Below are 23,865 nucleotides of genomic sequence, written 5' to 3'. Positions count from 1 at the left end.
TAATTTTGAAGAATTTATTACAGCCAGCAGTTCACAATACAAATTACCTCTCAAAATTGCTCAGCTACCATCTTCATGAACACGGCTGGTGCTCTGAGCACTGACAGTAAAATGACATAAAACAGAGGAATGTATTCTAATTTATCATTTCAATTTTATCGATTTTTCATTTTTTTTTTTCAACAATTTTTTTTATGATCAAGGTCTAGTCAAACCATACCTAGACCTGGCAGACTCAATCGTTTTCTTTTTTTAAGACATGATTTCTCATTTTTCGATGTTTTCAGAGTTTTAGGTTTTTCAATGTTTAATTTGTTTTTCTCTTTTTCCATCGGTGAAGCAGGTTTCAAAATGCTCATTCTGTAAAACAGACAAGTACAATCCATTAGCTCGGTCATAAACAAATCTCCTCAAGGCTACAACAAAACCAAAGTCCAGGCACACACCTCAGACACTGGGAACCCCAGCAGGGGTGGTGGACTTCTGAGCAGCTTCCTTGGCCTGGTGGGCCTGAAGCACAGCAACCGCCTCATCCATCTGATAACAAAACATTAATGATCAGCTGAATGATAACACTGAAGAGGATAAAAGGCAATAAAACAATCCAGATAGTCAAACAGGTGTGTAAGGACTAACCTTTGAGCGCAGCGATTCGGGGGACTCGAGCATGTGTAGAAGCTCAGAGTTGTCGATCTCCAGCAGCATACCTGTGATCTTACCCGCCAGGCTGGGGTGCACATCCTGAATCAGGGGGAACAGACGTTCACCTGAAAATAAATGAATAAGAAAATGTTTAATAACATTCATTTAAAATAAAGAGATGCTTTTCCAAGTTTAATGTGAGACCATGTCCTACTGACCCAGCATCTGCTTCTGTTCCTGAGGAGGGGCAGATGCCAGCATGGATGCTGTCAGGGGCTCCTGACCTTGGACAAGGACAGCCGGCTGAATGAGACAAGGATGGGACGTTAGTGCACAGGGATCCAATCAAGTATACAGTTGAAGGCTCAATCAAATGCTTATTTCTTACCTGCTGCATGGGTACCTGTGGCTGGGAGGCCATGTGCTGCTGGGGGTTGCGCACACCGGCAGCATACTTGTACTGGGGCATGGTTCGTACTGGAGCAGCGGCAGTGGTTGATGCACCAGCAGCACGCTGACCTAGGGTCTGTGCGGCTGAGCATAGTAAAAAGAGAGGCACCAAATAAGCGGCAATAGAAGGGCAAAAATGTGCATTTGTTCCCAAAGCATGAACACTCACGCATACGCTGGGAAGCCATCATGCGTGGAACCTGGGCGTTTCCAGCGGCAGTAGGACGGATGGCGTTTAAAGCCTGTGGCCTCGGCGCGGATGGGCGCATAGCACCTGGCATGTTTTGGAAGTCTGGACAAAAAGGGGAAATCTTTTTGGATCCACTGATGTTCATGGTTACCAGCAGAAATCACACCCCAAAGTTTATGGTTAGCGGCACGTAAAAAGACATGGCATAAATATACATACGCTGTGGGCGCACTCCTTGAGTAGTCCAGCGGGGGCTGGGGCGGAGCTGGGCCAGCTGGTTGGCTGAATAGTATGCAGCACGGTTTTGGGTCTGAGGAAGACAGCAAGTCATTCAATGAAGGCTAAAACGGAGCTCATATTCGTGTTCTGCCATCTTTTAACTGCTCTGCTCACCTGAGGTATGGCTGCCATGAAATAGCCCGAGGGTGGTGCAGGTTGATACGGGTTGAGGACTGGGTTGGGCACAGCACGCACAGTGGCCATCCTCTGCATGTACTGATTGGTTAAATGGGCCTGGCGCTCCTCCTTGCGCTGAGCCAGAGCCACATACAGTGGCTTTGTGGCAACAATGCGCCCATTCATCTCCGTTACAGCCTTGGTCGCCTCCTCCGGAGAAGAAAAGCACACAAATCCAAAGCCCTTGCTGCGGCCACCCTCCATCATCACCTAAAACAAAGACACGGATTAATATCCACATTGAGGAATGATTTTTGATCCACCACAATCTTATACAACTTTACCTTAGCACTCGTTATGGTTCCGAACGGAGAGAATTCTTTACGCAGACGCTCATCATCCAGGCCATCATCCAAGTTTTTCACATAAAGATTGACGCCCTAAAAAGGGGAAGATTTGACATTAGATTCTCAAGCAAGGCCCACCTTTCAGTAAACAGTGTCTATGAAATATCAATATCAAATATCAACCACCACAAACTAGTATTAAACATACGAGGTCCAGATATATTCAATTTCCAGAACAAAATTCTGTTTACCTGGTATCTGGTCATGCGATCCTGTTTCATCTGTTCAAATTTACGCTTGAGCTCATTCTGGCGTTCTCCTTTCTTCTGCGCACGGCCAACATAGACCTGCCTGCCATTCAGTTCTTTTCCATTCATGTCATCTACAGCCTGCAATAAAGCCAAAGCCCAGTGAAGATCATCAACAGCCAATATTAGCTCAGAGTCAGGTGCTGCTTTTGCTTCAGATAATGTAACAATGCTGCCAAGAGGTCAAAAAACCTACCTTCTGAGCATCTTCATGTCTCTCAAAGCTGACAAATCCGAATCCCTTGGATTTGCCACCATCATCTGTCATCACCCGGATACTGAGGGCTGGCCCTAACAATTAAAACAACTTGATTAGCCATTTTTTTTTTTAAAAAATGAAGCTGGTTGGTAACCAGATTGCCAACAGTCAACTGATGTTTCTTACCATATTTGCTAAACAACTCCTTTAATTTCTCATCATCCATGTCTTCTCCAAAGTTTTTGATGTAAACATTGGTGAATTCCCTGGCACGTGCCCCAAGCTCAGCCTCCCTCTCTTTACGAGATTTGAATCGTCCAACAAACCTGTTAGTAAAATCATGTTGTAAACCTAAGGCATTAAAAAGTCATCCAATGTTAACTTCCAGAGGTGATAGCAGGTCATCATGGAAAGTTAAAAGAAAAAAGTCAGTACATTATCAATCTACAATCCAGATCTTTTAGAATTTATCACCGTTAACTCACAATAAAATCAGTCAGGCTTTGGACATTAACAAAATATTTAGTTGCGAACGTTCCTACCTACAGAATGCAATTACTGGAACTTGACAGTAAATAAGGAATTAGATTGCAGCCAAGATGCAGTTAAACACAACCTATAGAGCTAAAACAGTTAATCAAAACATCCAGGTTTCCATGTTAGTAATATTGTATTCTCACTTACACTTTTCTGTCATTGAGCAACATGCCATTCATTTTCTCAATGGCACGCTCAGCGGCCTCATGGGTCTCAAAGTGCACAAAGCCGTAACCCTTTGAGCCATTTTCATCACAAACCACCTTTAAAAAGGGGGAGATTTGAGCATGTCAAAACTATTACAAATACCAAAAACCCATGCATTCAAAAACACCCACTCCAAATATAGCAAATCGTGTCATGCAAAACTGTGCTTTCTCCAAACCTAATGCATATAAATGCTGCTCTACATACCTTGCAGGAAAGAATGTTTCCAAAAGCAGAGAAGGTGTCATAGAGAGCCTTGTTGTCAATGGACTTATCCAAGTTCTTGATGAAGATGTTGCCAACACCACTCTTTCTAAGTGAAGGGTCACGCTGAGACCACATGATGCGTAGAGGCCTTCCTTTGATCACGTCAAAGTTCATGGTATCGAGGGCTCGTTCAGCTACAATCACAGACGAAACAGAACAGAAATTAGTCCCTCTTAGAAAATATTAACTGTGGTAGATTTAATAACGATTCGTTTTGTATGAAAGCCAAATCACATGGCTCAACTATCTTGTTAAGCATGACTACTACAGCACGCTTTACCTACCGTCTGCAGGCTGCTGGAAATTGACGTAGGCATAGCCAAGGGATCGCCGGGTAATCATGTCTCTGCATACCCTGATTGACAAGATGGGTCCGGCAGGGCTGAATTTCTCGTAGAGCATAGCCTCAGTAACGTCTGGATGCAGGTCTCCCACATAGAGGGAAGCCATTGGGTAGCTGGGCGCGCTGGGATTCATGCTAACCGACACGTGTTCTTAGGAAGCACGCCTAAACCAATGTACCCGTTTACCGATGTTAGAATGTTGACAGTTGTCAGCAAATATACCCTCGTCCTCACTACAGTACGGCTTATCCGACCGATCTCTGTAAAAATCGAATACTCACGTCCTTAGAGGTTAGCAACGTGGGCTAATTAGCTCAATTAGCAAAATGTCGGAACGTGGCCTAGCAAATATGGTTGAGGCGTAAACTTCAAATCGTATTGTTAGAGATAGCTAACGACATAAATTGTTGATAGCTACCAATACGAATAGTCCAACTTCAAAGAGAGCCGGAATAGCAAAAAGGTTGAAAATATAACCGATAAACGCTGTTCGCACACGCTCAACAATGATGCTAACTGCTTAGCTTGCTAGCATGTCGTTAAATCCTCTTCTGCAGTCTAAGTCTTCTTCGCCTTTTCTTCGTTTGGCAAATCAAATCCTGCTTCACCGATGTTTTTTTTTTTTTTCTTATAAAAATATGTCTGCGTGTGCTTTTTCTAGCTTTTGGTTTGTTTCATAATAATAAAATGTGTGCTGAGACTAGCTCCAAAGCACACCCTACGCAGACGGATTACAGGAATGAAAAGACAGTCGGTAGAGGTTGCTTCCGATTCCCCCTGAAACCACAACGCTTTCATCACCGAAGATGACGTCAAATATCGCGATATTTTACGCAGTCTCTCCCCCCCCCACTCATCTTGCGTCGTGATTGTAGTCATTAGGCTATAGTGTAAAAAATGACGGGGTTTTCCTCCATAACAGTAATACTTTAGGCACGTTTTGATCAATTATAATTTTGTTATTTAATATTCTAAACATTATATAAACAAAAACACGGGAGTTTAAGAGTGTTGAGGGAATGAAATCTTAAAATAGAGAATTGATGAATATTTCAGACAACTTATGGGTAGATTCATAAAGCAGAAAAATGTTTTAAAGTTGTTTAAAATTGAGATTTAAAAGAATTGGACTGATGAAACTCATCTCTTGTTGGTTCTATTTCCTGAGCTGATCCGCTCATTTTTCCCCTCATTAAACGGTCTCTCTTTAACACTCCTACTTTGACCATGTCCTTTGGGATCCCCCGCCCAGGAAAATAAATTCAAAATCAAACAGTAGGCTCAATATTTTATTCATTGTAAATGACATGGTTTACCCATATGCAGCAGTAATGCTTGAATGTCCTTATGGAAAATTATAAAGGTGAACCCAGCTGGCCCACCTTACAACATCAGATTATAATGTTTGGAGAACCAAATAAGCATGAATTTGCTCTTAACAGTTCCTAACACTCATAAAAATAAGTCTGTATGCCTTTTTTGTTCCTCGTTTTAGCTCTCAAGAATGTTAACCATTACATGAAAATACAAAAGCTGATAACCCAGAAGAGTAAAAAAGGACAGGAAATGGAATGCAAGTGTGTTCCATAAACAGCCCTGTCTCATGCAACCATTTTAACTTCATTGTCTTTACCCATTTTACCCCGATGAGTAACAGCATTCCAAGGTTAAGAAAATGACTGATATTGGAAAAAAAAAACTGAAAAAAACCCAAAACAATAAAGGACAGGGTCTGGCTATCTGGGAACATGCAGAAGAACAATCAGAATGTAAAAAATAAACTTGCCAAGGCTTTACGATCTGGAAACTGGCCCACCACCACTTGAATGCAACACCCATTCCCACACAAGGTTGAGAGACAACAAAATCACCCCAGAGAAGTTTACCTGGACCCTTTAACCACATAATTTAAAAATGCACCCCCCAAATTTCCCAAACTATTCATAGCAAAGGAATAAAATGAACCAGAGAAAATGAAGAATTGGACAATAATGAAATGGTGCTTCTGAAGATATTCATGAGGAGCTAAAATGCTGGCAGGTAGTCAGGGATGGTGACCTGGGTCTGGCTTAGTTGTTGCTCTCTTCTCCATCCTCTCCCTGGCAATCAGAGGTCCACAGCTGAAAATGGACAAAAAAAACCCCAAAACAGTCAAAACACTGGATTTTGGCAACATCCATATTCAAATAAATGTGAGGAGACCAAAAAAAGGGGGGGGGGGGATTAAAAGTAACCTAGGTCAAAGGTAATATGAGGAAATCAACTTTGAAGTTTGGCAGTGCTCCGAGTTTGATCATGGCAATTCCTGTTTTTGGGTTTGAAAGTTCTTCACATGCCCCTGTGATTATTTTCTTCTTCATGATTTCAAAGGACGGTGGATTTTGCTCACGCTCCAGCGCGCAGGAAGCCAACTGAGACAACCTTGCTGGTCAGAATTGTGTAACACAGTGAGAAGATGAGTCATCTCTGTCAACATGCACAGAAGATGAAATTCTGCAGTTTATTTTATTAGACTGGCTGCGCCTTTTATAATAACTCGTGTTGTTCGCAGCCGAGACAATCGACCCTCTCATCATGATCGCCGTTAACAGAAGCAACTAAAAATACAACGGCCAAGCTGGACTTGAATGTTATCAGATAGGCTGTGAGATGTGGAAGACAGGTTTAAAAAACAAAAACAATAACGTGCCAATAAAAATAAAACCCTACCGTCAAGTTGTCCCTCAATAACTGCATGATTAGCATACTATCTTTGTACGAGTCTTGGCCAAGACCGTCGAGTTCTGCAATGGCTTCGTCAAAAGCCTGGGAAAATTCAGAACACCGTTAACTGTTGAAATGACAGTCACCTCCAGGTTTCTTGTGTCACATCAAGTATTCAGAAGATTTCTACTTTGTGAACATACACCCTTAGCCAGCTTGCAGGCCTCCTCGTGCGAGTTGAGAATCTCATAGTAAAAAACGGAGAAATTCAGGGCAAGGCCGAGTCGGATGGGATGCGTGGGAGGCATGTTCTCTTTGCTGATATCGAAGGCTTTTTGGTAGGCGTCTTTTGATTTGTCAATGGTAGCTGAGGAAAAGCAAATGATGACAATGATGATTGGCAGAGGGCAGATTAGCAATCAAGATGCAGCCCATAAAATCAAAATGGGAAAGTACTGATATCTGCTAATATTATAAGAACGTTATAAGCATTTTAGGCCGTAATATTAGGTACTGACCAAAATTAAGTATGCACGTCTAGTGTTCATTCTAAGCTACATTTATTAAATCAATCCAAATGCACATTGTAGCACTGAGCCATCAGACCAACGAAGGCTCAAGTGATTTAAGCACCCACCTGAAACCCACACATGATTAAGCCCTTGAAGGTACTTGTACTTTAAACCCATCCTTTATCGGGCATTGTGCACATCATCTTATTGGGCTAATGCAGATGCTTCCAATGTCACTTCAAAGATTATATCCAATAAAAATGCAAAAACAGAAAACACTGAACTTACCTTTCCTCTCATCTCCTGAAGCTACCTCAGCCAAATATCGGTGGTAATCTCCTTTCATTTTCAAACAGAAGACTTTGGATTCAAAAGAAACAGCTTTAGGAATGAGATACTCATCCAGCAGCTCCTGTAGCAGAGAAATAGAAGATGGGACATGTTTGCAAATGACTTGGCTTCACCATATTAAAAAGATGCAATGTTTTGCATTCGTTCGCTCATTATGAAGGTCTCGGGGAGAAAATGGTGCGGGCTAAGTTTACTTCACATGATTAATACACTTAAAACCAACTCAACATTTAGTAATAGTCCTAAGAGCTCCAAGTGAAGTGATGTTATTTTACCAGCACTTCGTTGCAGGTGCTTTCCAGCTCCTTCTCAATTTGTTCCCGATACTCCTTAGCAACAGCACTCTTATCATCAATGCTCTTCTGTTCAATGCTGGAAATGACACGCCACGAGGAACGGCGCGCACCCACGACATTCTTGTAGGCCACAGACAGCAGGTTTCGCTGCTCATCATCTAGCTGGGGATTCTTCTGGGTCTCAGCTTTCATTGCAGCAGCCATGTCTTCATAGCGCTCACACTGCTCAGCCAATTTGGCCTGCTCTACGAGGTCAACCATGACTGCTCACTGGATGAAGGAACACAGAGAAAAGAACATCCATACATTAGTCGAGCTCATCATTTCAAAATTTTAACAAGCGTTGATTATTTCAGTACAAATTGAAAAGCACAGGCTGCAAAGAAAGAATAGATTTGTGCATCCGATACGTTCACACTACACCAAAATCAAGCAATCAGATTAAATAGCGAGGTCTTAAATATTTAATATGTAAATATATCTTTGTTCTAATGCCCGAATGCTTGGTGTTCTACAGAGCAATGCGAGGGCAGACATACCATTCTGACTATGTACCAGAACAATGGTCTCGTTGTCATGTTTAAGTGGTTCTACAAACTACGGCCATCACCATTTATACATTTAACCATTTTATGCAGTACTCAGGTTACAGCTGTGTGTTTTTTTTTTATTATTAAAAAAAGAGCTTTGGTGACAATCTGGAGGAGCCCACAAAATTCTAGAATTAAAACAGATAACCTCTGCCGTGTTTCTGTCTTATACACATCACCCTTGGTGACCCATGATTTCAGGTTAATTGAGAAATAGAGGGCCTGTTTTTAGTAAAGTTGTGACCTTTATAATCATGATGCATGCAATACCAAATGATTAAGTACAAGAGCAAGGTGCTTATGACTTGACAGTTGAATGTGTCAGTGAGTCACTGGGTTGGCATGAGTGAACCCCTCCCAATAACCAGGATCCAAAGACCCAAAGAGTTAGTGTGTCAGAGTTCACAACATGAGCCTCGCCGAGTATCCCAAGACATAATGCATTTCTGCATTAATTTAAAAACAGCATGCACAAAGTAGAAATAATGAAAATAATGTTGGAAAAACAAAAAGGTTACAAAGGACACAAAAACAAACTGGTCACTGATCAGTACCCCCACAAATATTTTAATTGTCATCACTGTAAAAACAACTCACATGATGCATCACACTTTGATGCCCTGAGCCAAATACACAGAATTTTATTAGAACAAGTAAATAACTTAAAATGGCTCTGCGATTAAAGACCAATGCTGCATTTGGTGGAAGACTTGAATCAACCTTTGTGCAGTGAGCCAGAGACATTCTGAAATATTGGGTGCGTTTTTGCAGAATACAAAAATAGACAAAGCAACTGAAGACTGTGATCACAAGGGCCCAGCTCAGCGTGGAGGTTCCTCTAATGACCGTGTTTGAATAGATCTCTTTATGCAGCGTATGCAATTATATATCTATAGAACAGTACGAGCAATTGATTTTAAGGCTCCTTACTGCAAAATACATATATTCCCACACTGCGTGATGTGTACGCACAAACTGTCCGTGAGGTCAAAACATCACGGAAGCATTTTCCCATACTTGGTATGTGAGCAGCATTGGGAGGAGATCATTTTTCACCGCGGGGGGGGGGGGACAATGAACACAGCAGGACAGGGAACTACCACTTTCGTATGCAGGGATGAAACAAAAGTTACAACGTGGGACAGGAAACGCCACCGAGTTAAATATTTGACGCTGGCTGCAGCGATGTATTTGCTCGTATAATGTTCAGCGTATGTACAGCGGGCTCATGGCGGAAGTTCCGGTGTCTGAAAGAGCGCGCGGCGGACTGATTACGTAAAGCCGACAGGCGGCGCTTCACGTGTCGTCCGGGACGTGGTTTCGCCTCGCAAACGACAGAATGTGCTCGCCAGCAGCCGTGACTTTGGCTTTGGTGGACATCTGTGCATTTTCCTCACGTCTTCGCCGCCTGCTCCGCTCTCGATCCGACGCGAACGCGTGTTGAGGCAAGGTGAAAACAGCCCCACCGAGTCCCAACACAGACACACCACACCCATCCCCGTACCTGTAGCTCTGCCAAGCGGAAGTTCACATTTTAAAAGGATAACGCCTAAAACAAAAGCGAATCTGGTCGGCGTGAGAAGAAATCCATTTATGCTATAATAGGATTGATTAACACAACCAGATCCAGTAGCGTTTTAAAAGTATTAAGCCGTGTTCTTAAATTGGGGGCCTCGTGACCCAGTTCCAGTATGGCGACGACTATTTCCTGAAACAAAAGCACTCCAAGCCAAGCGTTACTGAGCTACCAAGGTTGTCAAAAATGTTCCAGTAAACGCTGCGATGACACTACACTTCACATAGATTCAAACCATCTGAAACCGGAACCGAAACATTTCGTGTTGCGAAATGGTTAAGGTGGTTGTTTCGGATATTCGTTCTCGGACAGATGTGTAGATAATCACCATTTCGTCTTTGAAATTCGAACAAAACCACAAGTACTCCAAAACGCGACTCGCAGCAGACAGCGGGACGATGAGCTCATTAGATTATAATAGTTGAAACGAGGGGAGGAGAGCAGAACGAAGCTCGAGTTTATTAAGCGCCCAGGGCCATCACCCACTCAGGCTGATAAATTAATAGCTGGAACACGTTCAACAATTTGAACAAATGTATATCACGGTTGCCGCTGCATCAAAACGCTAAAACCAGGCATCAGACGGCTCCCTAAGTGCAGTCAACTATTGTTCTTTGGTGTGACGGTAGTCGCCGCTAAATGTAGCGCCATAGCTCACAGGAGAAAATAGCGTTTTCTATCTGAACGGTTTAATAAAATGAGATGATTTGGAATCCATGAACCCAAAGTTTAAAAACTAATGTCATACCTGAGTGTTTGAAGTAGCTGCGATGTCGGCGTAGCAACCTACAGCTGATCCTTACGGCCAGTCAGTCTGACTGCAGTCGACGGGGTTTCCCTCCAATCATATCAGTTTCATCCAGTAAGGGGGCTACTGACGTAAACGTTTCCCGGGAAACCGAAAGTGAGGCATGATGGGAGTAGTAGTTTTCTATTGCAGTTACTTCAAAGTCAACGTCTCGTTAGTATGTTCGATGTTTTATCACATTTTTTTGTGAATATCTCACATTTGTGACGAAAAAATAGACAGAAGCTAATTACATATGTTTACAACTCCTTACACATGACATTTTTATATGAATAGCTGCTCAGAACAACTGTGCAAAAGACAAGGTACCACATGCCTTTAGTCTGTGACAACACAATTTATCATAATTCAAAACTGTGCCCAGCACATTTAAATTGTATCTATTATTTTCTGAATGGGAAGACGAGTGGATATAAACATTTAGACACAGCATAGGCACCACCTTTCAATTGCTGAGTGATTGCTTTTATTAATTTGCCACTGAATTAGCTTGATTGCCCACTGAATCACCTTAATGACACACGGAACAGCAACGCCACCGTTGCGCAAAAATGTGTAGTGTAAAGAGAGCGATTCAAGAAAGCAGTTCAGTGAAACAAAAAGTTCTTTTTTCAGTGTGTTTTTCTTGTGCTGGAACTCATTCAGTCGTCCAACTGGTTCTTCTTGTTGGTCTTTACTATTACTCCACCTCTCCCTTCATGCACCATTGCAAAGGGTCACCCTGTGCATGCATGAATGAATAACCCCCCCCAAATAGGTCTGTCTCTAAACATGTTTGTTTTTGAATTTGTAATGATTGTGTAATCTGTCTCGAATTCCTTGTACCCTGTCTGCACATGGACTTGGTCAATATAAATGATTCTATTTGATCATCATCCGAAAGTTGCATATATATCCACAGTGAAAAAAATAATGGCAACAATTTGTGAAGGTTTAGTTTAGTCTCATATTCTGCAGATTATATCTTGCAGCCCATATCAATAAGTATTTCCTTGACTAACAGTTGCTCTTTCCACTGTTGCATGCCCTACATAAGGTAGGGTGCTTATCATCCTGGCAACAGTTACTGTTATTAGATATTGATTATAAATACTATATATGTTTGACTATATTCAGGAAATATAAAGTACAGGAAAGGGGTAGCTTGAGTATTTTTCCTAATGAGCCACTGTTTCTACTAGTCAAAACCAGAGGGAAGCTATTTTTGCCATGTCACATGTTCTCCCACTGGACTATAATTTCAGGCTTGTAACCCATTTTACAGTAGCTCAGATAATAATGTGTAAAATGCATGAAGAAAAGTGCTCAAAAACTACGGGTTCCTCTCTCTCAAGCAAGATCCAGGAAGGGTGTGGCACCCCGGACTTCAAGTAAAGGAAGCAAACTGGTTAGGCGAGTTCTGAGTCAGTTGATGTCTTGAAGCTTGCAAACTAAAGTCCACATTTTAAAGGAAAGATTTATGTAATGATCGGAATCACTTGAACTGCAAGTAAGAATGTGGTTAGAGAAGTGTTTCAAACCCAAAGTCATCACTGATGTATATGTTGATTAAAAGCCTGGTATTCTTGCGACTATATGTCAAAAGTAAATCTTCAATCTCTATCCAATGAAAGCTTTTTAAGTAAGACCAGAAGCAACTGAAATAGCACATTGTCACTTCCATTGGTTTTAGATTTCAGATATTAGAACCAGTGATTTTCCACTTGTGAATTAATTACCTCTGCCAAGGAGGTTATTTGACAGCTGGCATTTATAAGTCAGTCTGTTTGGGAACAGAATATCTCAAAAATTGAAGAACAGCTTCTAATTAAATTTTCAGGAAATGATGATAATGTGCCAAGGAACAGAGGATTAAACTTTGGTGATACAGATGTAGGTCATGATATGTGTGGAAATGAGCCCCCCACCCTTACCCTGTCTAAAGCCTAATTTAAGGCTTATTAAATAAACCAATTTCAAAACAATTTATAGAAAAGTATCACCTTTAATAAAAGGCCACACATAACATTGCATGGACTTGGATACAATTATTGGAAATGTGAAAACATGGCTCATAGTCAGTCCATTCTAAGCACAGTAATACAACCTCAGTGATAGTCCAGATACTATAGTTATACCATAGTTTTTTTTTTATGGTGCGTGCTATGGGAAACAAACAAAGAACCCCACCAATAATACAGTTTAGACTTCAAATGCTGAGCTGCTCTATGAAAGGATTAGGGAAAAACAGCAAATGGGGGAGTTTGAATAATAAAGTATATTACAGTAGTGGGCACAATTATATCACATTCCTTTTATTTACAAAGACAGACAGCGAGCAGTTAAGCAGTGTTGTCATTTATGACTGCTCAAGGATGACTCTAAATTTCTTCTCCAGTTAACTGCTTCAGTACATCACAATTAGCTACAAATTAGTTACCTTAGTGGCATCACATAAAGTCCAGAATGGAAGTCAAGATGCATTTAGATGTCTATTGGGATATAAACTCCACGACATTAGTGTTTTTAAATGATGATGAAGAGACCGTTTAAACCGGTAAGTAACCAACATATTCCCAAACAAAAAAATGCTTTTATTTTGGGCTTCTTAGTAGATGAAACTTAGATGTTTAGTGGGTTAAGTCATGAATACATTTTTTTCCTCAACCTATTTAGTGCAAGTTACGATTGCTTCAAAATTCAGAGCTTTTTCTCAGGACCTTTCCTACATAATTACCGGTACCAATAAAGCATTATTAACAATTATTTATGTTGCACTTCAAAATATTTCTTATGAAAGATTGCAACTATAGTAGCCTCATCTATCTTACTGTTAGAAAGGTGACCTTTATGCTTCCACATTAACCAACTCTGGTGGCATCGGGGACTTTGGATGCTTGCTTTCAAAGTGCTGCTTAAAGGTCTTCGGGTCTGGCATTTGTGTCTGGAAAAAGCATTTGAAAGGGGGGAAATCTGCATTTAAAAAATAGCAATGTCTTAGAAATTCATTCATTAAGTATCTCCTCCTCAAACTGACCATAAAGATCAAAATCTGGTCATTAGTTGTGTAAATAAAGTGGTTTAAAAGCCTGCAAAGTGCCACAGATTTAATGACAGTAGGTCTAAAGTCATAGGGTGTACATTTAAGATGATCGTGCACTTCCATAAGGGCATCAGAAAGGGGTAAAGACCCCGAGAAGACACATATATGTCTCTAACATGTACAATGCAAGATATTAACCATTCTGAGTAACAGTTGAAGTCAAAACAATTTAGGATGTAACAGAGATTATGACGTTCCTCAATCCAGTAAAAATTTTCAGTCAAATGAGTCATCTCCTTGTTTTTTTTTTGATGAGAAAAGAAGAATTCACTACTCGTCTAACGTTCAAAGCACATACCCTACAGACTGTGCATGTGTACACCAAAGCTGCCTTGGCTGCTGCCTTTTGGTCATGGCCTTTGCCTTTCTTGATGTCTGCTTGCTTTTTGGCATTCTTCTGCTGGGCCTGCAGTTTCTGGTGCCCGCGGGTCATATCTGATGCTACACCTGCGGAGGGAAACCCATAAAGGATGCTGACTGGACAGCAGTCTTATGGAGAACAGGCAAGAAAATCCGTGAAATAAGACTTGCAGGAAGAGAGCACTGGTTATGAACATAAAATTAGGTTAATCAACACTTTTTGGGTCACAAGGACAAGGCTATTAACACACAAATTTCCCAGAAGAAAAGCACGCTGCAGATGTTAAAACTTCATATGCACATGATAGATAGAACGAGGTCATTGCATATGTAATATATATATATATACACAGTATATATATATATATATATATATATATGACTGGCAGTGACACGGGGGAGATCAACACACTTCATCTTTATAGCGGCATACATGAGAACTCAAAAACATTCTATTGCAATGATATCAACTATTTTCTCATTAAAGCACAAGTAAATACAGTATATGTTGGCTCTTTTCACTGCGATTTCCATTAGATCGCTTATCATCCTGTCAAATGCTAGTGTTATTAGATATATAATATTAGATATTAAATAAGACACAGCATCGAAAGTGACTTGGTTAGAAGTGTTAGTCACAGTGTTTACGTTAATCGTCGCTAATCGAATGCGCAAATACATCTCTGTATCAACAGAGCAAAAACAACTTAATCTCATTTCCTAGTAACTAAAAGCCGGGAGCTTTAACATTAGCCGGGTGCACGACAAAATATAAAGCTAAAAAAACCAAACCATAAACATTTAGACACAATTAAAACGATAATAGGTAGTCGTGGAGCGCCATACTACATTAGCTGCAAACGTCTTACCAGTGAAAAACAAATGTCTTAACGAAGATATCCACTAAAATTGGTTTTAAATTTAGGCTTCTGGACTTCCTTCCTCTAAGCGAGGGGGTCTTAAATACGCATGCGCAAACCATACAGTAAGATGCCTTCAGGTGCTATAGCGTGTGGTCGGAGCTATAACAACTACATATACACTACCGCAAATTACAGACTTCAAAAGTAAACATAGCTTTCTCCCAGTTTCCCCAGATAGTTAAAAAAAACGCAGGACAAACAGTAAACTTTTGAAAAAAATGTCCGTTCTATACGGTGTAAAACCAAGTTCCCGCCACAAGATGTCACAATGCTAATTACCATCAATTTTCCCTCTTACATATCTGTGCTGGAGTCGTGGAATCATTTTTCAACTAGTAACACATAGCAGTCTATCTGACTTGCTAATATTGGCATTATCCAATAAAAAACCAAACTGTTAAGAAACAACATCGACCTAAAAAGATTACTTTGGTGCCAGATAATACGATAGCCACTTTTCAGTGAAATCGGTGTCGATTTCCGGCCATGAGGTTTTTAACCAATGGCAGGCCGACTGAGCCACCTGTGGCAACATCCAACCAATCAGAAGGGCCTCTCTCGCTTCCTTGTTTATTCTGCTCTTTTTAGGTACTGCTGCAAAACCCATCTCTTAATTTACCAACGTTGCGAAACGGGTTGTCAATCAGTTTCCTGGACGAGATGTAGATTATTTTAACGCGGGGTCAGATTTCCTTTCAGGACTCATAGTCGCTTGTGTTTTTGTTGATTGTTTAAAGTTAAGGAGAGCCAGGATCTTGTGCTTCTTCTATTCTCTCAAACTTACCTGCACTAACTAGAAAGTCCAGTTTCACGGGAGAGTCATGGACCTGGACAGGTAAGAGTAAACTCCTCCATGTGTCGGGCTGTAACTTCTGTCAGTTGAAATAAAACCCAGATGTTGAACAGTTTATGGCACTGGTTTAATTCTGCACCGTTCCTTTACGTAAATGCAAATTAAGGCAAACTCTGAATGAAGGCACCCACTGTAATAAAATAGATATCAAATTAATGGAAATGAACTGCCCGATTTCACTGCAATGTGAGTTTAAAAGTGCAGTTATGTTTTTGAGTGACGTTTCATAGAAGCCATATTAACTTGGTTTAGTTTTTAAACACCTGGATTAACACTCATTGTAAAGAAAATGTGATTGTTTATACAATTAAGAATTTTTAATTCCACTTTTGATTTCTCTTTTATATTCAATGGTTGACAGTTGATAAAACGTTCTTAACGAGACAATTCTCTTTTCTTACAAAAAATTGAATTTACCTGATCTTTTGTTGAATTAAATGGAACATACAAGCAGTTGAACTTGCACAATACATGCCACCAGAGCTGGACAATTCTATTGAAATTTTGTGAGAAACAGCCTCGGGCAGACTTTGTGGCTTGGCAAAACCAAATTCTTGCAAAGTTGCCGATCCTTAGTAATCCCTTCATCCCATTAGTAAGCGTCTGGTGGTGGTTGTACCAAATGAGGTGGCTGCACAGTCACGCAGAGGGAGTAACAGTGACGATGATGCATGGAGGAGCTACCTGGAGAACCCCCTGACAGCTGCCACTAAAGCCATGATGAGCATTAATGGGGATGAGGACAGTGCTGCAGCGCTCAGCCTGCTCTACGACTTCTACAAGGTCTGGAAAGTGTGACATTTCAGTCAAAATGAATTGTTTCAGATCTCATATGGTATAATTGCTTCAATATTTTCAGGTTCCCAGAGAGAGGAGACAAGTATCCAGTGGTGTTAAACCTACGGCTGTTTCTGCCAGTGGGCCTGACAGCTGTGGTGGCCCGGAGATGCTCGATCACCATCTTCAGGCTCTCCGATCCATGCCTGTCAACCTGTCCCTCAACAGCAGCAATGCAGAACATCAGGGGTCCAAATATAGCTCTCCTTACCCCACTGGACAGTCCAGAGGAGGCGATGGAAAGGGCGGAGGTGGGCTACCTCTGGTCAAGACAGAAAGCGCAATGTCAGTGGGAGTGGCCTGTTCTGGAGCTGCCTTCCAAGAAGAGCCGATAAGGATTGTGTATGGGCAAAGTGACTTTCCCCTCGCTGGGTTCCTGAAAAATGAGCAAAGAAGCGCTCCAGACAGCACTAATGATAGTTCTGCAGGAGAGGTGGGGTTTGTTAGAGTGGATTTCGCCCCTCCATCATTCGCAGCTCTCTCCATTTCACCATTGCCTTTTTCTTTACAGGCATATCAGATAAGTCCCTTTTCAGGAGTAGGTGATTTCCACCATGGTACCCGAAAGTAAGTGAGTTTTCATTGATAACTACCGAGACAGTATCAGGACAAAATACGAATATTTTCTTTGTTGCAGAAATTAAATGTCTTTCCTGCTTTGGACCTAATGTGGTTTGGCAAAAATGTCTACTCAGAAGAGAAAATCCTGGATGTGCACCAGTATTTAGCATCGTCTTCTATGGCGCGTTCACTATTTTCTCGCTATTTTGTTGATTTTCATTAATTTTGTTGTTCTGCATTTTTATTTTTGGATAACTCTGCTCAAGGATAGCAAAACGGAACTGTTGGTAAAAACAGGAGTAACTGACTCTAGCTCAGTTGTTTTTTTTCCCCAGAAAAACTCTTGTTGAACCTGTTTAATGCTGTCTAAAGGTTTTATTTTTAGTTTTGATTTAACTGGAGAACATGTCACATGACTATCCTTGCAATGGTTTTTCTTTAGCTTGGGCAACATCAAATTCAGCAAAAAAATGATTATAATAATTACAATCATTCCTTTTATTGTCATCCACCCCACAGCGAGCAAGTTATGGCTGGGCCTATTTTGTATCCTCCAGCCAAGAGTTTAGTCTCTATAACACTGCTCACAAGGAAGAAAAATAACCTGCTGGAAGAGCAAATCACCACAGTATAAGACTGCAAATTAAACAGTTTTATCAACCTACCTGTGGGTAAAACAAGGTGATCAGGAATTCACCCATGAAGCCACAATTATTTCCCTGATAAGCCAGTTATCGTGCATTGCTGTGCAGTACTATGTCTCAAAACTGATGGTTTTTTCCCCCCGAGGGTCTCAAATGTGTTCCTGTTATTTCAGTGATGGTTTCCGGTACAGTCTGGAAGCGAGCATGTCCCTGCGGCCGCGGCAGGGGGAAGGACCCATGGCTTACCTGAACCGGGGCCAGTTCTATCCTTTGATGCTCTCGATGTCCGATTTCCCATCATGCCTATCTCAGCTCAGAGGTAAGATGCAGCGTGACCTGACAGCCACACACAGGCCTGATGGGAGTCCATCCAGCTGTGACCAGTATGCCGTGGGAGTTTCGGAACTGAAACAAGATAGTATTGTTCAGGTGGGTGACACCTGAAAGAACAAATGAAAAGTTGTGTGTTTTTATTTAATAGAATTGTGTTTTGTAATACTGTGTATTGTTTATCTTTGCTCTTTGTTTTCAGAGTGTAATCATGGTCGTGTTCGGGGAGGACAAGTGCCGAGATGAGCAGCTTAAGAATTGGAAATACTGGCACTCTCGTCAGCACACGGCTAAACAGAGAGTCCTGGATATTGGTATTGGCAGACGTTTAAGTCAAATCATATCCAAAGTGTGATGATGGGGAATAGATCCTCAAACAGAAAGAGTGTGTTGACTATTGCATTTAAATCATCCACCATCCAGCATGTATCTGCTAATGTGAGAGGGTTTTAAAAGGCCTATTTCAAGATAAATGATTAGCTGCATTGTGTTTGGAGGACAACCTCACACACTTAAGGACAGACCCACACTTCTAGCCTGTTGTTAGCCATATGCTAACAACTGTTGAGAGAATTGCAATCTTGCTTTGAGTCATGTATCCTGAGGTAAAACCAGACTTAACTGTCAATGCCTGATTCCCACAGCAGCACTGTAGGGAGAGACACCCACTGACTCTATTTGCATAGACGTTAAGAGAAGAAATAGGCGGGGTTCTGGGCTGAGGCCCACACAGTCAACACGAAGCAGGCCTCAGCCTGTGGTTCACTACCTGTGGAATGAAGGGAGATTTCAGAAATGGGTGCTGTTTGTGGCAAGTCGATGCCAGTACCCTGGTATAATCTATCATCTATGAGTGGATATTAGCCCACGTTACTCACTTAGGAATTCAAAATAATGGTTCATTCTCATTTGGTATTGGTTAGAGTAAAGGAACTATACAAAGTTTTAGTGGATAATGGATGAGCTGATTCAGCGATAAAACACTGTCCCGATGACAGAAACTGATATATGTTGTGATATATGCTCTCCAGTAGAGGATTTATTGCTCCATTGAGTGAATGTTAACCAGAAAACATGAACATTGTAAAGGAAAATGGGACAGGTGTATTGAATAGCAAAATAATTATCCACCTCACTAGACTGAGCCGTTGAGTGGTATTGTGACCGCTATCTATCTTTGTCTCACCTACAGCCGACTATAAAGAGAGCTTCAGCACTATCGGGAATGTGGAGGAAATTGCCTACAACGCCGTCTCCTTCACATGGGACATCAGAGAGGAAGCAAAGGTAAAATAATGGAATAATTTTAAAACCAGGTAAAACTGGTCATTCAGGCCTTTTTCTGTGCTCTGTTGTCAACACATTGACACTATCGTCTCAGTGGGGCTGATCCTTGTTGCAACATCATCCACACAACAATTCAGTGTCCAGACCAGCTGATTACAGAGTGTGTGAGTGTGTGTGTTCAGACATGTTACTTTATGAGGTAATACCTGATTAATGTAATGGAGCCTGTGTGAAAGTGTTCTGTTTATTGTAACTTCACCTTCTCAGGAACTAACTTGGTTATGTGAACTAACCTTGGTTATGGTTATTTTATTCCGCTGCTACTTTGGAGCCAACTGGGGAAAGATTGCTGAAATGAAACACCCCACAAGATCTCTCAGTTGTTGAGACGTCTGTCTGCATCTTCTATTATCCCCTCTTGACACCTCAGGGTTAGTAACGGGGCTTTCATCCGGCTCCGCCCTTCATGTGAAAGGGAGAATCTGTGGCTTTGCCGACTGTGGAGACGGCAACAAAGTTTGATAAGATGCTCAGATTTCAAAGCATTTGTCAAAATGGGACGGAGGGGAAAAGTCAAATTGCAGAACATGTGTAAGCTAATCCACACCCACATGCAGCATCAGCCCACCCTCTAGGTGTTTGGCCCCAGGAGGTGGCTCATGGAGCTCATTTAACTGGAATGCACTTTTCTAACAGCCCCATTGTGGCAGAGGAAAGTGCTGCTAAGACTTACTCTTCACTTTGTTTTAGTTAATTTTATTGCAACTTTTTAGTGCAGAGTTGTCCAGCACAGGTCTTTTTCTTTCTGATGTGTCCTGGGATTTGTTTTGAGTGCCATATCAGAAGAGCAGCCTCAGTGATTTTTGTCAATTAATTAGCTCCATGATTCGATTATTTAGAAAAGTTCCACCTAATGCCCCACTGGGGATTATTATCTTTTTTTTTTTTTAAATGAAGTCTACATGTTTCAGTTGAATTTGGTTCTGAACAGCTATTAGACAGTTGAATGTTCCCACCAGGCTTAGCTGAATTTTTACTGTACATTAGCTGGGATGTGAGTGAATTTGTCCCCATTAAAGCAGTAAAATGGCAAAAGATGAAGAAAATACAGATATGATGTCAGGACAGTGTTTTGTTGTGAATGATCCGGTTGGAGGCTTCCTACAGTTTGTTAATGCCTGTTTGAGCTCTGAACAGCCACTTAAAAAGCCCTCTTGAACCCTTTTCTTTTCAGGAAAACATGAATGCTCATACATGAGCACTGTGTAAACATAACAAACCTCCTACACACACACACACACACACACTAGCAGCAGGGTGACCATTGCTTCTGGGTGAATGGCATCAGTCTGTGGAGGTGAAACGTTGTGGAGGTGTGTAGGAGGCTCATTTGTGCTTCAGGCCTTTCCAGCCATCAGCACCTCTGCATGTTCAGACACGCCACTGTTGCCACTGTTGCCGCTGTTGCTGCTGCTGCTGCGTAGTGGGAAAATTGCTGCCAAACCATGATAATAATTTTTGCCTGTTTGCCTCCCGACCTCGGGCCATCAACCCTGAAAAACTGGAACTTTCCTCACATGTTTATGGGGGTTTTTTTCATTACAGTCTCTAATTATGTTTATATCTTGTATCTTGAGGAATCATTAACCGCTCCTACTGCTGCTCACAATGTGTGTCAGCTTATGACTTGAGTTTATGCGGTTCTCTCCTGATATTGCACCAAAGATGAACCAGATCAGCTGTGCAGCATTGCATTTTGTTTGACTTCAGAATCGGACAGACCATAAGCTTTTAAATCTATTGATTTATAATTTTATTAGTTGCTGGTAGAATGCCTAGCACTTTTATATTTAAGTAAATAAGCAACACTGACTTTATTTATGACAGGGAAACGGACTCTGATTTGAATCTTGTTCTCCTGTTGTAGGTGTTCATCTCTGTCAACTGTCTGAGCACGGATTTCTCCTCACAGAAAGGTGTGAAGGGGATGCCCCTGATAATCCAGATTGACACCTACAGCTACAACAGCGGCAGCGGCAGCAGGCCCATCCACAGGGCCTTCGCTCAGATGAAGGTCTTCTGTGACAAGGTGGAGATGGCAGAAGTGTGATCAAGAATTAGATGGCTATATTGTGGCGGTTCCGTTCATTCGGCTGCCTGTCTGTTTTATAGGGTGCTGAAAGGAAGCTTCGCGATGAGGAGAAGAAGCAGCTCAGGAGGAGAACTAAAGGTTGGCTAAAAATAACGACAGAAATAATGTGTGCCTGATAAATGGTTCAGGAAACCACAGCAGAGCTCTGCGGTCTCCCACGAAGCTCGATTGAATTGATTTTGATGCCATGTCCTCTCTGGATTAGGGAAAAACAGCACTATCGGGCAGACCTCACCCATTAAGCGAGCTGATAGCACCCTGCTGAAGCCAGTGACCGACCTGGACTCTCAGCCTGTCCTCTTCATTCCTGATGTCTACTTTGGGAACCTGCAGAGGGCTGGACAGGTGAACACACTTGAGTGTTTCCCATACAAACACACAGTTACAGTCCTGAGGTGCTAAATGACTGTATTATCAATCTATGCAGGTATTTGCTGTCAACACTGAGGAGGTCAACAGAGATGGGTGAGGCTCCTGCTGCTGGTCTGACATTCAAGGAATTTTACAATCATCTTCTTAATTAATTATTGCATAAATCCATATGCTTTACCTTTACCTTTCTATATGAGGTCAAGTAATATTAGCATGTAGCCATATTGTATATACCGGTACATTAAAAGTCACCACTGTGGTGTGTGTTTGTGTCAGGAGTGTTCTGGTGAAAAGGATGTCCTGTGAGGAAGATGCTTGTCTGCCTCCTTCAAAGAAGTGCAAAGTTGAGCAGGACAGAAAAGGTTTGTGAAAGCCCCGCCGCACATTTTTCATTGTCTTGATAACTGATCGACCGACTCACCAGCGATGTTGTTCAATATTTGCTCCACTCCTCATTAGTCCTGCTGTACGTGAGGAAGGAGTGTGATGAAGTGTTCGATGCCCTGATGTTGCACAGCCCGACCCTCAAAGCTCTGATGGAGGCGGTTGGTATCAGTTTTTACTGTTTAATCAGAGACAATAACCACATATGACACTTTGGGATTGTTGGATACCCTCCACAGATCTCAGAAAAGTATTCAGTCCCAGTCGACAAAGCCAAAGTCTACCAAAAAAGCAAGAAAGGGTGAGTTGACATGTGAAATGCAATCTTGTCTTTTCATCCTGTACATTTTTCTTATACATAGAATAATAGAGATGTATCTACGTGCAAAGTAGGGTCAGTGTTGATCATATCATACCCTGCTCCCTGTTTTAATTGAATCCATCTCGGAATACGGTTGCATCATCAGGGAAGACCCTCTTACCTTGTTGCTGAGTTAAAACCAGGTGGTGTGCACCATTCAGTAAATAACAAATATAAATGGTAGAGCGGCCTCTAGGGGGCAGTGCAGGGTTCCAAAAGTAGCTCTGGCTTTTTACAACCGATTTTCTTTTTCTTTAAAGACCAGAAAGAAACAACCAAGTCATTTATTTGTCACCTGTTTCATCTTGGCCAGGGTCCTAGTGAACATGGACGACAACATCATCCAACAATACTCAAATGAAGACACCTTCATCCTGGGTATAGAGAGCGCCGCAGACTCCTTTCGTGTCACTCTGTCTGAGATTTGAGGGGTTTTAGCACTTTGCTCACCTGTAGTCATCGGACCGAAGCCCACCCATGGATTAAAAACTGTCTTTAGGAGGTAACAGCACCAGCATGTGTCTGAGGAGGTTGAGTGGGCTCTGCCGTCCTGTGATGAGCTGACGTGCACTCGTTCTCGGAGGAGAGCTTTGACTTTTTCATGTAATTGTAATCAGCAGTCCTGGATTATGGCCTGTCCTCTGACGGAGAGGTTGTTCTTTTAAAAATCATTTCACCATTCTTCATATTCCTGTGGCCGTTGTTTCTTACTCTTTAACTGAACAAAGAAACAACACGTCAGGTCTCCATGAGGCTGTTAAACGGGTTATTTTTTTGTTTCTTCTGAGTGTTTGTTGCTTTTCATCTCAAGTCTAAAATATTTATAAGTTGTTTCTACATCCTTTGCTGAGAATAACTGCACTGTTTACACCTGACACAGCATGATGTACAATCTTTTAAACGAGTCAATAAATGTAGTTTTATAAGTATGTGCTCTTGTCCTGTTGCATTTGATATAAAACATTTTCAAATTACTGCCAACAACATTATTATGGG

General features: G+C 41.5%; 4 protein-coding genes across 8 annotated transcripts; 1 reads left to right on the top strand and 3 right to left on the bottom strand.

The window, feature by feature from the left end:
* On the bottom strand, positions 1–4,648 carry LOC101075227 (polyadenylate-binding protein 1). The gene is made up of 15 exons (XM_003965840.3): positions 3,828–4,648; positions 3,484–3,677; positions 3,217–3,332; positions 2,719–2,858; positions 2,530–2,624; positions 2,277–2,414; positions 2,023–2,118; positions 1,676–1,948; positions 1,502–1,592; positions 1,262–1,384; positions 1,031–1,176; positions 861–945; positions 637–767; positions 447–537; positions 1–360 (listed from the first exon to the last, which is right to left on the bottom strand). Exons 1-14 carry the CDS (start codon positions 4,018–4,020, stop codon positions 448–450), a joined length of 1,911 nt encoding a protein of 636 aa, XP_003965889.1. The 5' UTR covers positions 4,021–4,648; the 3' UTR covers positions 1–360; position 447.
* Positions 4,649–5,162: 514 nt separating this feature from the next.
* On the bottom strand, positions 5,163–10,794 carry LOC101075448 (14-3-3 protein beta/alpha-1). Its single transcript, XM_003965841.3, has 6 exons — positions 10,664–10,794; positions 7,729–8,019; positions 7,391–7,514; positions 6,794–6,957; positions 6,597–6,692; positions 5,163–6,007 (listed from the first exon to the last, which is right to left on the bottom strand). The coding sequence occupies exons 2-6, from the start codon at positions 8,008–8,010 to the stop codon at positions 5,957–5,959; spliced, it is 717 nt and encodes a 238-aa protein (XP_003965890.1). The 5' UTR covers positions 8,011–8,019; positions 10,664–10,794; the 3' UTR covers positions 5,163–5,956.
* Positions 10,795–12,687: 1,893 nt separating this feature from the next.
* Positions 12,688–15,571, bottom strand: LOC101075667 (zinc finger protein 706). Of its 5 annotated transcripts, none has more exons than XM_029838397.1 (3): positions 15,368–15,571; positions 14,104–14,294; positions 12,688–13,646 (listed from the first exon to the last, which is right to left on the bottom strand). In XM_029838397.1, the coding sequence occupies exons 1-3, from the start codon at positions 15,411–15,413 to the stop codon at positions 13,551–13,553; spliced, it is 333 nt and encodes a 110-aa protein (XP_029694257.1). In that variant the 5' UTR covers positions 15,414–15,571; the 3' UTR covers positions 12,688–13,550. The 5 variants fall into 5 exon arrangements, with proteins under 5 accessions (XP_029694257.1, XP_003965891.2, XP_029694258.1 ...); XM_003965842.3 differs by having other exon boundaries at positions 14,104–14,252; positions 15,368–15,569; XM_029838398.1 differs by having other exon boundaries at positions 14,104–14,252; positions 15,387–15,568.
* A 71-nt stretch (positions 15,572–15,642) lies between these two features.
* On the top strand, positions 15,643–23,798 carry LOC101063423 (grainyhead-like protein 2 homolog). The gene is made up of 15 exons (XM_011605294.2): positions 15,643–15,923; positions 16,538–16,724; positions 16,801–17,211; positions 17,290–17,345; positions 18,157–18,412; positions 18,516–18,627; positions 19,506–19,600; positions 21,528–21,689; positions 21,773–21,830; positions 21,958–22,097; positions 22,180–22,217; positions 22,401–22,486; positions 22,584–22,669; positions 22,748–22,809; positions 23,183–23,798. Exons 1-15 carry the CDS (start codon positions 15,910–15,912, stop codon positions 23,295–23,297), a joined length of 1,878 nt encoding a protein of 625 aa, XP_011603596.2. The 5' UTR covers positions 15,643–15,909; the 3' UTR covers positions 23,298–23,798.
* Positions 23,799–23,865: the final 67 nt, after the last annotated feature.

The sequence above is a fragment of the Takifugu rubripes genome, chromosome 7 (assembly GCF_901000725.2).
Source record: "Takifugu rubripes chromosome 7, fTakRub1.2, whole genome shotgun sequence".
Classification (NCBI taxonomy): Eukaryota; Metazoa; Chordata; class Actinopteri; order Tetraodontiformes; family Tetraodontidae; genus Takifugu; species Takifugu rubripes.
This window is presented reverse-complemented; position numbering and strand designations above follow the sequence as displayed.

Bases quoted from the DNA above. Each gene is read 5' to 3' on its own strand.
- LOC101075227 (XM_003965840.3), bottom strand. From the start codon at position 4,020: ATGAATCCCAGCGCGCCCAGCTACCCAATGGCTTCCCTCTATGTGGGA. The intron at 2,625-2,718 runs GTAAGAAACATC...TTTAATTGTTAG, and splicing joins GGAGTTGTTTAGCAAATATG to GGCCAGCCCTCAGTATCCGG. The intron at 768-860 runs GTCAGTAGGACA...ATTTATTTTCAG, and splicing joins GGAACAGAAGCAGATGCTGG to GTGAACGTCTGTTCCCCCTG.
- LOC101075448 (XM_003965841.3), bottom strand. From the start codon at position 8,010: ATGGTTGACCTCGTAGAGCAGGCCAAATTGGCTGAGCAGTGTGAGCGC. The intron at 6,693-6,793 runs GTATGTTCACAA...GAATTTTCCCAG, and splicing joins CCTGCAAGCTGGCTAAGGGT to GCTTTTGACGAAGCCATTGC. The intron at 6,008-6,596 runs GTAGGGTTTTAT...GTCCATTTTCAG, and splicing joins TATTGAGGGACAACTTGACG to CTGTGGACCTCTGATTGCCA.
- LOC101075667 (XM_029838397.1), bottom strand. From the start codon at position 15,413: ATGATTCCACGACTCCAGCACAGATATGTAAGAGGGAAAATTGATG. The intron at 14,295-15,367 runs GTAATTAGCATT...GTTCTCCATAAG, and splicing joins TGTAAGAGGGAAAATTGATG to ACTGCTGTCCAGTCAGCATC. The intron at 13,647-14,103 runs GTATGTGCTTTG...TGCTTTTTCCAG, and splicing joins ACACATGCACAGTCTGTAGG to ACACAAATGCCAGACCCGAA.
- LOC101063423 (XM_011605294.2), top strand. The intron at 21,690-21,772 runs GTGGAGATGGCA...TCTGTTTTATAG, and splicing joins TGAAGGTCTTCTGTGACAAG to GGTGCTGAAAGGAAGCTTCG. The intron at 22,487-22,583 runs GTTTGTGAAAGC...ACTCCTCATTAG, and splicing joins AGTTGAGCAGGACAGAAAAG to TCCTGCTGTACGTGAGGAAG.